This window comes from Hyla sarda, chromosome 8, assembly GCF_029499605.1.
Source record: "Hyla sarda isolate aHylSar1 chromosome 8, aHylSar1.hap1, whole genome shotgun sequence".
NCBI classification, from domain to species: Eukaryota; Metazoa; Chordata; class Amphibia; order Anura; family Hylidae; genus Hyla; species Hyla sarda.
This window is the reverse complement of record NC_079196.1, coordinates 211,040,237-211,054,637: the sequence shown is the minus strand read 5'-3', so window position 1 is coordinate 211,054,637 and position 14,401 is coordinate 211,040,237. Positions and strand designations below refer to the sequence as shown.

At 46.4% G+C, this 14,401-nt stretch overlaps 1 protein-coding gene across 4 annotated transcripts in view; it reads left to right on the top strand.

Moving 5' to 3' along the window:
- The window catches only part of NHERF2 (NHERF family PDZ scaffold protein 2), a 110,319-nt gene that overhangs the window by 24,745 nt on the left and 71,173 nt on the right, over window positions 1-14,401 (top strand). For all 4 annotated transcript variants that reach the window (XR_008846889.1, XR_008846890.1, XM_056533776.1 and 1 more), the window contains exon 2: window positions 511-750. Coding sequence is in view for 2 of the 4 variants with exons in the window: in XM_056533776.1 (XP_056389751.1) it covers window positions 511-750 (240 nt within the window). In the remaining 2 variants the exon portion in view is untranslated. The remainder of the gene's footprint in view (window positions 1-510; window positions 751-14,401) is intronic.

The window sequence follows — 14,401 nt, the reverse complement described above, 5'->3', positions numbered from 1 at the left end:
TCTGAGTTGACTACATCCTCTATAATGTTTGCCGGCAAGAATCATGGGGTTATCCAGGATTAGAAAAACAAAAACAGCGCCACTCCTGTTCACAGGTTGTTTGTGGTATTGCAGCTCGGCTCCATTGAAGTGAATGGGACTTAGCTGCAGTGCTACCCGCGACCTGTGGACAAGAGTGGTGCTGTATTTGCTAAAATTTTTAAAAAATGGCGACTTTCTTTTAGGAACAACGCCACACCTGTCTGTAGGTTGTGTCTGGTATTGCAGCAAATAGGACTGGGGTACAGTACCGCAACAAAAATATGGACCACACTTATATTGCATGCAGCAGTTGTCTTCAAACGGTGGCCCTCCAGATGTTGCAAAATTACAACTCCCAGCATGCCCGGACAGCCGTTGGCTGTCCGGGCATGCTGGGAGTTGTAGTTTTGCACTAGCGGGAGGTCCAGGACCTAGGACATAGCGTATGAATCGTATCGTAATAACGTCTTATTTTTTCGTCTTCCCCAGGTGGTGCAGCGTATTAAAGCCATAGAGAACGAGACGCGGTTGCTGGTCATAGACCGTGAAGCCGACGAGTACCGACGCCTCTCCCAATCCAGCTCTCCCCCCGAATCCCAACCTAACTCCAGCGCCCCGTCCTCCCCGACGGTGGGCAACAATAATGGCGAGATCTGGAAGACGACAAAGGAGGACACCAGCCTGGAGGACCAGATGCAGAATAACCACAGCACAGACAACGGCAAACAGGTAAGAAGCAGAGACGGTCCACCATTTCTTCTAATTCTCTTTATTTGTATCTGTTTTCTGGCAACTGGTATAGCTAGCTTCCACTCAACTTTTCTAGGCACCTGAATGCCAAATTTGTGGCGTTTGCTATCATGGATTCCAAGAGTCAAGTTGAGAACAGTAGCATACTGTCACTGGGGGGGGGGGGGGGGGTCTACCATTTTTGGACCCCCCTGACACCTGTGGGGTATCCTCACAATGTAATGTTCATTTGTGTACACAAGATGGGTGGTCCAACAGATCTGGACTGCCTCCCAACACTTGTGAGGTGTCCTTACCGCTCCTGGTGGTCCAGCAGATCTGGACTGCCCCCCAACACTTGTGAGGTGTCCTTACCGCTCCTGGTGGTCCAGCAGATCTGGACTGCCCCCCAACACTTGTGAGGTGTCCTTACCGCTCCTGGTGGTCCAACAGATCTGGACTGCCCCCCAACACTTGTGAGGTATCCTTACCGCTCCTGGTGGTCCAGCAGATCTGGACTGCCCCCCAACACTTGTGAGGTGTCCTTACCGCTCCTGGTGGTCCAACAGATCTGGACTGCCCCCCAACACTTGTGAGGTATCCTTACCGCTCCTGGTGGTCCAGCAGATCTGGACTGCCCCCCAACACTTGCGAGGTGTCCTTACTGCTCCTGGTGGTCCAACAGATCTGGACTGCCCCCCAACACTTTTGAGGTGTCCTTACCGCTCCTGGTGGTCCAACAGATCTGGACTGCCCCCCAACACTTGGGAGGTGTCCTTACCACTCCTGGTGGTCCAACAGATCTGGACTGCCCCCCAACAATAATAAGTGATAGTGATAAGTGTTATATCACTGCAGATGTCCTTTAACTATAACCTGCTGAAAAGATTCCGTACCGAGGAGGATGCTTCCTTGTTATGCCCAGCTGCCCCCCCCCCCCCAAAAAAAAGTTAGAATAGAGAGGCAGAATTGGGATGGGCCTGTACTATGGAAAGTTCCACCCTCCCCAACCCTGCCTTTACCCTCTTATGGGGGGGGGGGTGAACTAGATAGTTGCTTCCCTTCCCCCTCTGGAAATTTTGCGGTGAGTACTGAGAAGCAGAATCGGCTGTCGGGATACGATAGAACACGGGCACGGACTTTCGGAGATGAAAGCAATGATCTGATTGGTTTCCTGCCAATGAGGAAAATCATATTGGGGGGCATTAGCTGGTCTGACATATTGCGAGCTCCTGTACTGTGTTTACAACATCCCAGGGGCCTCCGCTTTGTGTTGGGGGGGATTGTTTCCTCCCCCCCCCCCCTCATTTCCTGATACTACAGCTTGTTAGTTTGGGATTTGTTGCAGAGTTTGGAGCCTCGAAACGTCCCAGTGACATAAAGCAGAGCCGAGAGTTCAGGCCGAGGCGAGCAAAGAAAAATCTGGAGAATCTTAAAGGAATTGAAGTGACCTGTAGGAAGAAGGAGCTAAGAAGATTGGCGCTTTTCTGCTGTTGGTGACCTTGTTTCCCAACCAGGGTGCCTCCAGCTGTTGCAAAACTACAAATCCCAGCATGCCCGGACAGCCGAAGGCTGTCCGGGCATGCTGGGAGTTGTAGTTTTGCCATGGGAGAGGGTGTGCTGGTTCACAGCAGCCAATCCGAACACTAATACAAATCAAACTACTTAAAGTGGTACTCCGGCACTTAACAACTTATCCTCTATCAAAGGATAGGGGATAAGTGTCTGATTGCTGGGTTGTACCCCCTATGATCCGACACTTATCCCCTATCCTGTGGATAGGGGATTAGTTGTTAAGTACCGGAGTACCCCTTTAAAGTACCCATATAGACAAAAGTCATCTGAACCCGCTGCTGTGTATGGTATACATTGGCCACCCATCTCTCATTATATGTCGGGGAAGAGAAGTTTGAGCATATTGGAATCTCAACCGCCCGGCCCTATTGTTCTGGGAGACATAAGCTGCACCCAGACCTGTCCGGCTGCAGCTTACCCCTCCCCTTTCCATAGACGACATTTGTTTGGTGTGGTTGGGAGATAATGTTATCAGTCTAAGAGCTGTTCGGCCCACAGCAATTGAAAGTGTATGGCTGCCCTAAGACTCCAATCGACAATGTAGTTAAAGGGGTACTCTGCCCCTAGACATCCTATCCCCTAAGATGTCTGATCGCGTAAGGTCCAGACGCTGGTGCCCCCTGCGATCTCCAGACCGTCGCTTGGCTTGTGACGTCACGCCAAGCCACGCCACCTCCATTCATGTCTATGGGAAGGGGCATGGCAGGGGCGTAGCTATAGAGGTAGCGGAGGTAGCAGTCACACCGGGGCCCCGGTACCTAAGAGGGCCCCAAAGCACAGCTGCCCCTTAAGAGACCAGTATATTTGGCATATGGGGCATATTTTGCATCGGGGCCCAAAAGTTACAGGCTATGCCTCTGGGGCATGACATGGCGTCACGAACATGGAAGCCCGAAGCCAGTTCTGTACGTAAATGTTTATAATGCAGGGTTGTTGGCCCTGCAGCCGGATCCCCCCATGATCAGACATCTTATCTGTCTAGGGGTGGAGTACTAGGGCCCTTGCTGTCAGGTTTCTCCACAGATTATAGCTGATCACTGGTAGGGTCTCAACACTTTATTAGTCAAGAGCAGTGTTTCCCAACCAGGGCACCACCAGCTGTTGCAAAACTGCAACTCTACAATGTTTGCTGTCCAGGCATGCTGGGAGATGAAGTTTAGCTGGAGGCACCCTGGTTGGAAAACACTGGTTTAGAGCATAAGGTTTGTAAAGTTTTCGTGTCAGTGGCCTTTCTTCTATAGGCTTTCTTATGGGTGTTTGACTAGAAGCCCTTAAAGGGGTATTCCGGGGTTAACACATTTTTAACTATCCTGCCCGTTATGAAGTATGATGCTAGTTTTACATTTACTTGCTATACCGCTCTGCCGTGGATCGTCTTCTTTTTCTTCATTATATGGTCCCCCCAGGTCTAGCTTTTCCTTTCAGGTCCTGATGACGTTCTTCTCGCAATCCTTTGCGGCTCGAGGCGGCAGCTGGTATCAGGGGGCTAGGCTATTTCCTCACAAGCCAGCCCCCTGATGAGGTTTGCGGTCCATCTGTACGTCCTGACGGCGTCCCGTGATCTCGGCAATCTGCGCCGGGAATGCCGGCACGTCAGGACGTACAGATGGAACGCAAACGTCATCAGGGGGCTGGCTTGTGAAGAAATACAAGAAATAGCCTAGCCCCCGTATACCAGCTGCCGCCTCGAGCCGCAAAGGATTGTGAGAAAACTTCATCAGGACATGAAAGTAAACGCTAGACCTGGGGGGACCATATAATGAAGAAAAAGAAGACGATCCACGGCAGAGCGGTATAGCAAGTAAATGTAAAACAAGCATCATTATTCATAATGGGCAGGATAGTTAAAAGTTAGTTAACCCCGGAATACCCCTTTAAAGCCATAGGGAAATTGGCTGTCAATATACTTCCTTAGTGATTGCTACAAGCACAGTACTGCATGGTAATACTTGACATAAGCCGGGTCCTGAACATCAATGTATCAGCCATAAAACACATTAAATGTTCCTTGCCCTGGAATCCGGGCCTTTCGATGGCCATTGACCTCTGTGCTCCAGGCAGTACGCCGGCCTCATTACATTGTCCCGTATTGGCTGCGTGCCTTGGATACAAACATGAGCGGCTCGGGGTAGAGGTGAGGGTCGTGTTCGCAGCACTTCCACGTGAGCATTTAAGGCATTAAAGTCGTATTACTATCCATTTCCCTCATGGCAGGACTCCAGCTCGGAGGCCGCCATGTAATTGAGTTAGTGCCTATAATGAGGCTGAATATAGACTCTCTTAGGATCACACCTACTGTCACCGGGTTATGTCCCTGATATAATCCAGATAAGTGTACGGGTCGTCTCTGGGGAGATCATTCACATTCTCTGTGCTAATAATTAAATTCTCGGAAGACAACTACTCTCAACGTCCCATTGCATTAGATTGAAATGAATGCTCTCATGGTAGTGGTATTGTTTTTTCACCTGTTAGATAATTTGTCTGAATTTGGTCATTTCATGTACCCAATTTTTTTCTACATTCTGGTGCATCTTATTGTAGACACATTTGCAGCACATTTATTATGTACTTTGGACACTATTCACACCTCACTCTTTAAATGGGTATTCCCAACTGAACTAATATAGTTAAACGTTTTAATATTTTTGCAAACACATTCATTTATCAAATTTGCCCCTTCTGATATTCCTCTTTCCTCTCCTTATTGATAGCTCATTGACTAGGTTACAGACCACCGCTCCACTCTAGAAGCAGTGGTTGTTTAGGTGTATGTGTGTGTGTGTGTGTATATATATATATATATATATATATACACACACACATATATATATTGATGAGCTGCTTTGCATATTCCCTTTCCCAGAAAGCCTGTGGAGTGCTAATAGCCTGTTTTGAATCTCCATACACCAGGGGTGGTGCCTCTCCCTAAGAGGAATACTTATCCCTTCTGCCTATATTTATATATATATATATATATATATATCGACAAGCACAATCCTGACCACTGTTTGTAAAAAGGGGAGTGATGGTCTGCAACCTAGGCAATGAGCTGTCAATAAGGTGAAAAAAGGATCAGGAATAAGATGCACCAAATGAAACATAAAGCATGACCCAATTTAAAAATGTTGGCACATTCCTAAGGAGGCCATTCACCTTCAGTAGTTCAGGCAACAACTATTCATTCTGTTTCCCTCTTCCCATAAAGGCTTGGCTCAGCTGAACAAGGATGTGTTTTCAATAGAGAGAGGAGAGAAACTGTTGCCTGCCGGGGCATGATGGGTGTTGTAGTTTTGCCACAGCTGGCTTTGGCTGTCGGCCATGTTGGGAGAGGCACAAGTCTGTGAACCCTGTGTTTTTTTTTTTTTTTGCCATATAGCATTATTGTTACATCTCTAGACAGTCCCCGTCACTATCTATTTATTTCAACCTTTCCCTTTTTTTCTCCCCGTTTCTTCATTGTGATGCCCGTGAGGTTCCGCGTCCTCCTGCCAGCACTACACAGTGATATGCTTATTGTACAAATCACAGTAATTATCCGGGAACACGGCTACTGCCGGATCTTGTTTCCTAGTTAATTGCAATTATATCCTGAGCTTTTCATCTTGGTTTATTTTTCTTATGTTAAGTTGTGTGAACCGTACCGGGAAATGAGGAGTTGGAATCGGGCATTGGTTCGGAAGGGTCGGCACTCAAAGTGATGACTCATAGGGGTGTTGGCTGCAGAGGTTCAGTGGTGAAGCAGTAGGACCACAACCAGGCCTCCGGTATGCCAGAAGTGGAAGGTTCTTTTAAGACTGAAGAAAGAAATGGGCCACCAATTGGATAATCGATTAGCTGCCCTACTATTCTATACATACAGAACAAGACCAACAAATGGCAGACAAGTCATCTGGTTCGTGTCTCCGTAATCTCATGTCTATGAGCAATTTTAGGAAACCCTACTGACTCCAGAGACTCTGAGGTGCCAACAGCATATATTCATATTCACCACCATACCAGGTTCTTCACGGCAATTGGATGCAGTGGCCCATAAACTGGAAGTTGCACAAAGTTGTATTCAGAGCCGAGAAGGTTCCAATAAGACATAATACATAATGGCACGCGCACCCCGGAGGACTACATTCTTGTATCCCACTCAGTATAAAGGGATCCATGACGTGACTGCACCTGACTCCTGTTCCGGTCATGTCTCTTCTTTTCCACACTCGGTCTTAGTGAGATTTCATAGGCGTACTCTGCGCTCCAGCCGGATGTTGTTGCTGTCAATAGAGCATGCACTGAAAGAAGCTCGCCCTCGGGGCGTCATGTTAGCTGAGACTGTGCTGGTATTTACACGCCAAGACGAGGATGAAGAATCAACCCCGTAAATATCCACCACTGGATTTAGTTATGTCCTTCTTAAAGTTCCCTTACACCTTAAATTTGAAGAAAATTGACGATTTCATCCAAATTGATTGTTTTGTCGGGTATAATGTAACCGTTGTAGCTGACGGATGTGACTGTATGGGAAATTATCAGCTGATAGAAGGAAGATGGTCAACCATTGTCTTATGTGTATGGCCTAATGTGAATGAACTTGGGTTTGACGTTGAATTCTACTTAGTCACCATCTCAGAATTTAATCCATGTCCTCTTCTCGGACAAAGACCATAGGCTTGAGATGTTTTCAGGATGTTCTGTTCATATTAGGATATATAAGCGGGAATAGGGAAATCCATGGGCTGAAGGTTAGTGCTATTCACTGGACTCCTTGGACAACTAAAAACATAACTTATAAAAATGGAAGACTAGGAAGCCTGAAATACCATGATATGGTAAACATTCATCTATATCCAGCTGGTACTTTGAAGCGTGAGGCTTTTTTTCCCATCAGCCGTTTCTTTCCACTGTACGCCTGAGAATATCGCTCTCTTAGAACATGTGACAGCTTCTAGACAAATTTTCAAGGTTCCCGATGACTGAGTAAACATGTTTATTTGCTTTCACTCCTATTGACCGGAGAAATAGACACGTCATTCGCTCTTGGTTGATTCCAGTTTATCTCTCCACGTTCATAGGTGTTGGTCACTTTGTCCAAGTCTCCGACTCCCATCTTGCCGCCAGACTGACTTAAGGACCACCCTAGGGGTGGTTTCCTACATCTCAAAGTCCCATCATTTCATTGTTTCTGAGTTTTCTTATTCTTCTGAGGCAGATTTGATCAAGGAGATGTGGCCTTCAATTCCGCCCAGGATGGGGAGGTGCACCACGTCTATGCCCTGCTAATCGGTAGTGGTGAAAATACATCCTTATTGGCTATCACCCAAATCTACACAAGACTGGCCCGGATCCAGACCACAGATCTTATCCCACTGAAGTCAGGATCCATTGTATGTGTAGGAACCTGAATCCTATAATAGGCTTTTGTTCCACCAAGGTTTTGTTACCTGAATTATTTGCGGAACCTATGTGAAGAAGTAGTGGGCCATCCCTAACTATCTTTAGTCCTATAATATATATATGGTACTCCTTTCTCTATAGGATTCAAAAGTTTTACATTTTTGCCTGTATATAAATAATATGTAACAAAGTCTAACGCTGATGCTGATTCAAGGACAAACACATTACAAGAATAGACCATAAAACTACTCAACCCAATCCTCCGCCCTGCACCTTTTTATAGTGTTTCTTAATGTACTGTGTCATAGAGACAGTTTTGTTGTCTTTGTCATTCCCAGAATACTTGCTTCGATTCTGTGTGCCTTCTGTTTTACACCTACTGATACTTTGCATTAGCTTACGTGTGATGTTATATAACTAGCTTTACAGAAACTACAACTCCCAGCAGGTAGGAGGTCAGCTTGGGGGCTGTGTGGTCTACTATAGCCATTTGTAAATATCCTTTTAGGACATTTTGAATGAATTTAGTAGATGTTTCATCGGACAGCCTCTCTTGCTCTGGATGACCTCACATTTTTTGTGTGTTACTTGGGCAGCCCATTGGTTTCACTGTGTAATACTCAATTTCCCCTGTGGTGGCACTGCAGAGAAACTCAACACTTGCTGACAGGTTCCTCCCCTGATCACTGTGATCGCCCTGTGATAAGTTTATTGTCAGGAGACCTTTCTTAAAGGGGGTCACCTTGTCCTTCTTGGTCTATCCTCAATTGCCCATTTACGAGGATGGATAAACCCATTCAAGATCTTTCTACAAACTTTAATAAAACAAGGAGAAGACTGCAGCACACATCTCCAGTGCAAGTCAAAGTGGTTTATTTCATCCTCAGCAAGACAGATGAGGTGCAACATTTCAGTGGTCTCACATCACCATACTCAAGCATGCTTCATATCTATCTGTCTATCTCATCTCATATCTATCTATCTATCTATCTCTTTCATATCTATCTCTTATCTATATCATATCTATCTATCTCATATCTATCTCATATCTATCTATCTCTTATCTATCTATATCATATCTATCTATCTATCTCATATCTATCTCATATCTATCTATCTATTTCATACCTATCTATCTCATATCTATCTATCTCATATCTGTCTATCTCTCTATCTATCTCATATCTATCAATCAATCAATCTATCTTTCTGTCTATCTCATATCTATCTATCTATCTATCTCATATCTATCTCATATATATCTATCTCTCTATCTCATATCTATCAATCAATCTATCTTTCTGTCTATCTCATATCTATCTATCTCTCTATCTCATATCTATCTATCTATCTATCTATCTATCTCATATCTATCTATCTCATATCTATCTATCTCATATCTATCTCATATATATCTATCTCTCTATCTCATATCTATCTACCGTATCTCATATCTATCTATCTATCTCATATCTATCTATCTCATATCTATCTATCTATCTATCTATCTCATATCTATCTATTTATCTTTCTATCTCATATCTATCAATCAATCTATCTTTCTGTCTATCTCATATGTATGTTATTTTCATCCATTTATATGTGTGTGTATTTACACACGATCATAATGGTCGCCAGTATATTTTTCCTTTACGTTTGCCTCTGTTGCTGTGAATCTATATGGGATTTGCGGCTCTCCCACAGGAAGCTGAACACATACATTCTGCTTATTATGCTTCGCTCATCGTATTACAGCTGTGTGTCACAGGCCAACGCCAGGGAGCGTGTGGAAGGGCAGATAGAGCTGGGAGCAGATCCACTTGGAAAAATCCTGTTTCCTGTCTCCTGGCCGTGGATGGAGATTGGGGGGGGGGGGGGGGGAATCATTTTAAACCGCTGCTGTTGCTTTTGTGTTGTTTACATATGGAACTGGTTTAGACAAGGCGTAGATATATGGCTGCTTTAAAGGAAATCTGTCATCAGTTTCACCTGCACTAACCTGTCGGTACAGACATGTAGTGGAGGTGACATTGATGACAATGATACTTACCTGGTCCCGTTCCATGCTCTGGTTCTCCGGCTATCCTCTTCGGTATCTTCCTCTCTGGGCTCCACTTGGAGCATGGGCGGGGCTTAGTGACATCAGCAGTGGTGCCATCACGAAGCTCCACCCAAGCTCCCTCCATACTCGGCCAAGCGTCCATTCCTTCTGAATTGAGGGAGGGGAGAAAGTTGCTCCTCTCTCCGCCTACATCAACTGTTGAGGAAGAGTTGGAAGAACCCCATGGATAAGACAGTCCTCCAATCCCACTGATACATGTCTAATATGCATGGGGGCTTAAAGGGGTACTCCACTGCTCAGCGTTTGGAGCAAACTGTTCTGAACGCTGAAGCTTGTGACGTCATAGCCCCGCCCCTCATGACATCACTCCCTTCCCCCTCAATGCAAGTCTATGGGAGGGGGCGTGATGGCTGTCACGCCCCCTCCCATAGACTTGCATTGAGGGGGCGGTGCATGACGTCATGAGGGGGCGGGGCTATGCCGTCACAAGCTCCCGGCGCCGGCTCCAGTGTTCGGAAAACGGTCAGCCTGTTCATCCACACTGAACGCAATACACTGGGTTATAATGTGGGTGAACAGAAGTCCAACGAGGGGTCACTTACTTAAATATGTCCAGCAGGTCCTTAGATATGTCCCCCAGAAGATCCTTTGCTGAATTCAGTGAATCGCACGCAGGAGGCGGGGATCCGCCCACTCAATTTACATATTCATTGTCTGTGACTACATCCTAGTGAAGTGGAGTCATAGACAATAAATATTTAAATTGAGTGGGCGGATCCCCGCCTCCTGTGCGCAATTGACTGATTTCAGCAAAGGATCTTCTGCAGGACATATCTCAGGACCTACTGGACATATTTAAAGGGGTACTCCAGTGGAATTTTTTTTTTTAAATGAGCTGGTGCCAAAAAGTTAAACTGATGTGTAAATTACTTCTATTTAAAAATCCTAATCCTTCCAGTACTTTTTAGCTGCTGTATACTACAGAGGGAATTGTATTTCTTTCTGGAGTTCTTTACAGTCTGACCACAGTGCTCTCTGCTGACATCTCTGTCTGTATTAGGAACTGTCCAGAGCAGGAGAGGTTTGCTAAGGCGATTTGCTCCTGCTCTGGAGAGTTCCTGACATGGGAAGAGGTGTCAGCAGAGAGCACTGTGGTCAGACTGGAAAGAACTCCAGAAAGAAATACAACTTCCTCTGTAGTATAAAGCAGCTGATAAGTACTGGAAGGAATAACATTTTTAAATAGAAGTAATTGACAAATATGTTTAACTTTGTGGCACCAGTGACCCCTCGTTGGACTCCTGTTCACCCATACTTTATTTGGTTAAGTGTGGAAGAACAGGCTGACAGTTTTCCTTTAAGAAGTGTCTGACAGCGGCATTGCAACCCATCTGCCATCAGGGACTGTGGTGCTGCCCCCGTACACATTAGGTTTGGATGCCTGTTCAATTAATGTGTATTACTAGTGCAGTGCATTATGGGAGCTCAGATCACAGTTAAAGGGGTACTCCGCTGCTCAGCGTTTGGAACAAACTGTTACGAACTCTGAAGCCGGCGCCGGGAGCTTGTGACGTCTTAGCCCCGCCCCCTCGATGCAAGTCTATGGGAGGGGGCGTGACGGTTGTCACGCCCCCTCCCATAGACTTGCATTGAGGGGGCGGGGCTAAGACGTCACAAGCTCCCAGCGCTGATTCCCATAGACTTACATTGAGGGGGCGGGTGTGATGTCACGAAGGGGGCAGGGCTATGATGTCATGAGCTCCAGGCGCCAGCGTTCGGAACAGTTTATTCCAAACGCTGAGCAGCGGAGTACCCCTTTAAGGCCCCCATGCTCACATGACAGAACCTGACAAATTGTTTAGGACCTGCCTACTATTTAATTTGTATAGGGGTCTCCCGACTCTTGCACGATACATGATGTTTAGGGCAAAGAATGTTCGGGTTCTTTTGTTCTCTCTGGAGATAAGGCGCCACTAGAGGTGTCTGGCAGCGGCTTACTCCCCTCTCCATGCACCAATTAGAGCTAAGGAGAACAGTATAACAAAGTATTTCCAAGGTTTCTTGACGTTTTCTGTGGATTTACTATTCTTCCAAATGAAATAACTCAGTAAATGGACTTTCATCCTCAGTGTGACCTGAGGTTCCCCTGATACCGCCACATACCTCTCTGACCGTCTGGTATAAAGACCTTTTTGTCAACCCTCGTACTATTGTTATATCCCCATGGCGCATTGTACCGCACACTGTGTACAGTAAATTTGTTTAGTGTAAATGTGGATTAGTAAATGCCCCGGCGGCACTGTTTGGCGAGTACCCGCTGATTGGCAGCTTGGGGCTCGTAGTGTTTGCCCAAAGCTAAACCATGCTTAGGATTCAATGTGTAAAAAGATGGGGTGCAGTTGTACAGGGAAGTTAATCGGGGGTACATCTGTACAATAGACATAATTAATCCATCCATCAAACATATATTATTACTGACTTAAGTAATACATAGTAATGGTTGTCCTATATACAAAAGGATTCATATACTTGGATTGTGGTATGGCCTCCTTTTGGCAATTTCCTCTAGGGTCAGGATGTGGTCTCATCCTTATTTGCCGCTTGGTTAACCACTGACATTGAAATCATGATGTGAACACAGAGTATGTAAAAAGTATGGCATCTTCTAGCCAGCTGAGGTCACTAGGACTGGAGAAGAGACAGGTTACAGTGCCCCCTATAACAGCAGTCTGGCTGTGTAGTCTGAAGCTCCCCCTGTAACAGCAGTCTGGTTGTGTAGTCTGGACCTCCTCTATAACAGCAGTCTGATTGTGTAGTCTGGAGCTCCCCCATATCAGCAGTCTGGCTATGTATTCTGGAGCTCCTCCTATAACACCAGTCTGGCAGTGTAGTCTGGAGCTCCCCCTATAACAGCAGTCTGGCAGTGTAGTCTGGAGCTCCCCCTATAACAGCAGTCTGGTTGTGTAGTCTGGAGCTCCCCCTATAACAGCAGTCTGGTTGTGTAGTCTGGAGCTCCCCCTATAACAGCAGTCTGGCAGTGTAGTCTAGAGCTACCCCTATAACAGCAGTCTGGCTTTGTAGTCTGAAGCTCCCCTATAATAGCTGTCTGGTTGTGTAGTCTGGAGTTCCCCTATAGCAGCAGTCTGGCTATGTATTCTGGAGCTCCTCCTATAACAGCAGACTGGCTATGTATTCTGGAGCACTCCCTAGAGCAGCAGTGTGGATGTATAGTCGGGAGCACCCCCTATAATAGCAGTCTGACTGTGTAGTCTGGAGCTCTCCTTATAAGAGCAATCAGGCTGTGTAGTCTGGAGCTCCCCCTATAACAGCTGTCTGGCTGTGTAGTCTGGAGCTCCCCTATAACAGCTGTCTGGCTGTGTAGTCTGGAGCACCCCCTATAACAGCGGAGCACCCCTTATAATAGCTGTCTGACTGTGTAGTCTTGAGCTCTCCCTATAACAGCTGTCTGGCTGTGTAGTCTGGATCACCCCCTATAAAAGCAGTCAGGCTGTGTAGTCTGGAGCTCCCCCTATAACAGCATTGTGGCTATGTATTCTGGAACACCCCCTAGAAGAGCAGTGGGGATGTATAGTCTGGAGCACCCCTATAATAGCAGTCTGACTGTGTAGTCTGGAGCTCCCCCTATAACAGCTGTCTGGCTGTGTAATCTGGAGCTCCCCCTATAACAGCAGTCTGGTTGTGTAGTCTGGAGCTCCCCCTATAACAGCAGTCTGGCAGTGTAGTCTAGAGCTACCCCTATAACAGCAGTCTGGCTTTGTAGTCTGAAGCTCCCCTATAATAGCTGTCTGGTTGTGTAGTCTGGAGTTCCCCTATAGCAGCAGTCTGGCTATGTATTCTGGAGCTCCTCCTATAACAGCAGACTGGCTATGTATTCTGGAGCTCCCTCTATAAGAGGAGTCTGGCTGTGTAGTCTGGAGCTCCCCTATAACATCAGTCTGGTTGTGTAGTCTGGAGTTCCCTCTATAACAGCATTGTGGCTATGTATTCTGGAGCACTCCCTAGAGCAGCAGTGTGGATGTATAGTCTGGAGCACCCCCTATAATAGCAGTCTGACTGTGTAGTCTGGAGCTCTCCTTATAAAAGCAATCAGGCTGTGTAGTCTGGAGCTCCCCCTATAACAGCTGTCTGGCTGTGTAGTCTGGAGCTCCCCGATAACAGCTGTCTGGCTGTGTAGTCTGGAGCACCCCCTATAAAAACAGTCGGGCTGTGTAGTTGGAGCTCCCCCTATAACAGCGGAGCACCCCTTATAATAGCTGTCTGACTGTGTAGTCTTGAGCTCTCCCTATAACAGCTGTCTGGCTGTGTAGTCTGGATCACCCCCTATAAAAGCAGTCGGGCTGTGTAGTCTGGAGCTCCCCCTATAACAGCATTGTGGCTATGTATTCTGGAACACCCCCTAGAACAGCAGTGGGGATGTATAGTCTGGAGCACCCCCTATAATAGCAGTCTGACTGTGTAGTCTTGAGCTCTCCCTATAAAAGCAATCAGGCTGTGTAGTCTGGAGCTCCCCCTATAATAGCTGTCTGGCTGTGTAATCTGGAGCTCCCCCTATAACAGCAGTCTGATTGTGTAGTCTGGAGCTCCCCCTTTAAACAGTAGTTGGGCTGTGCA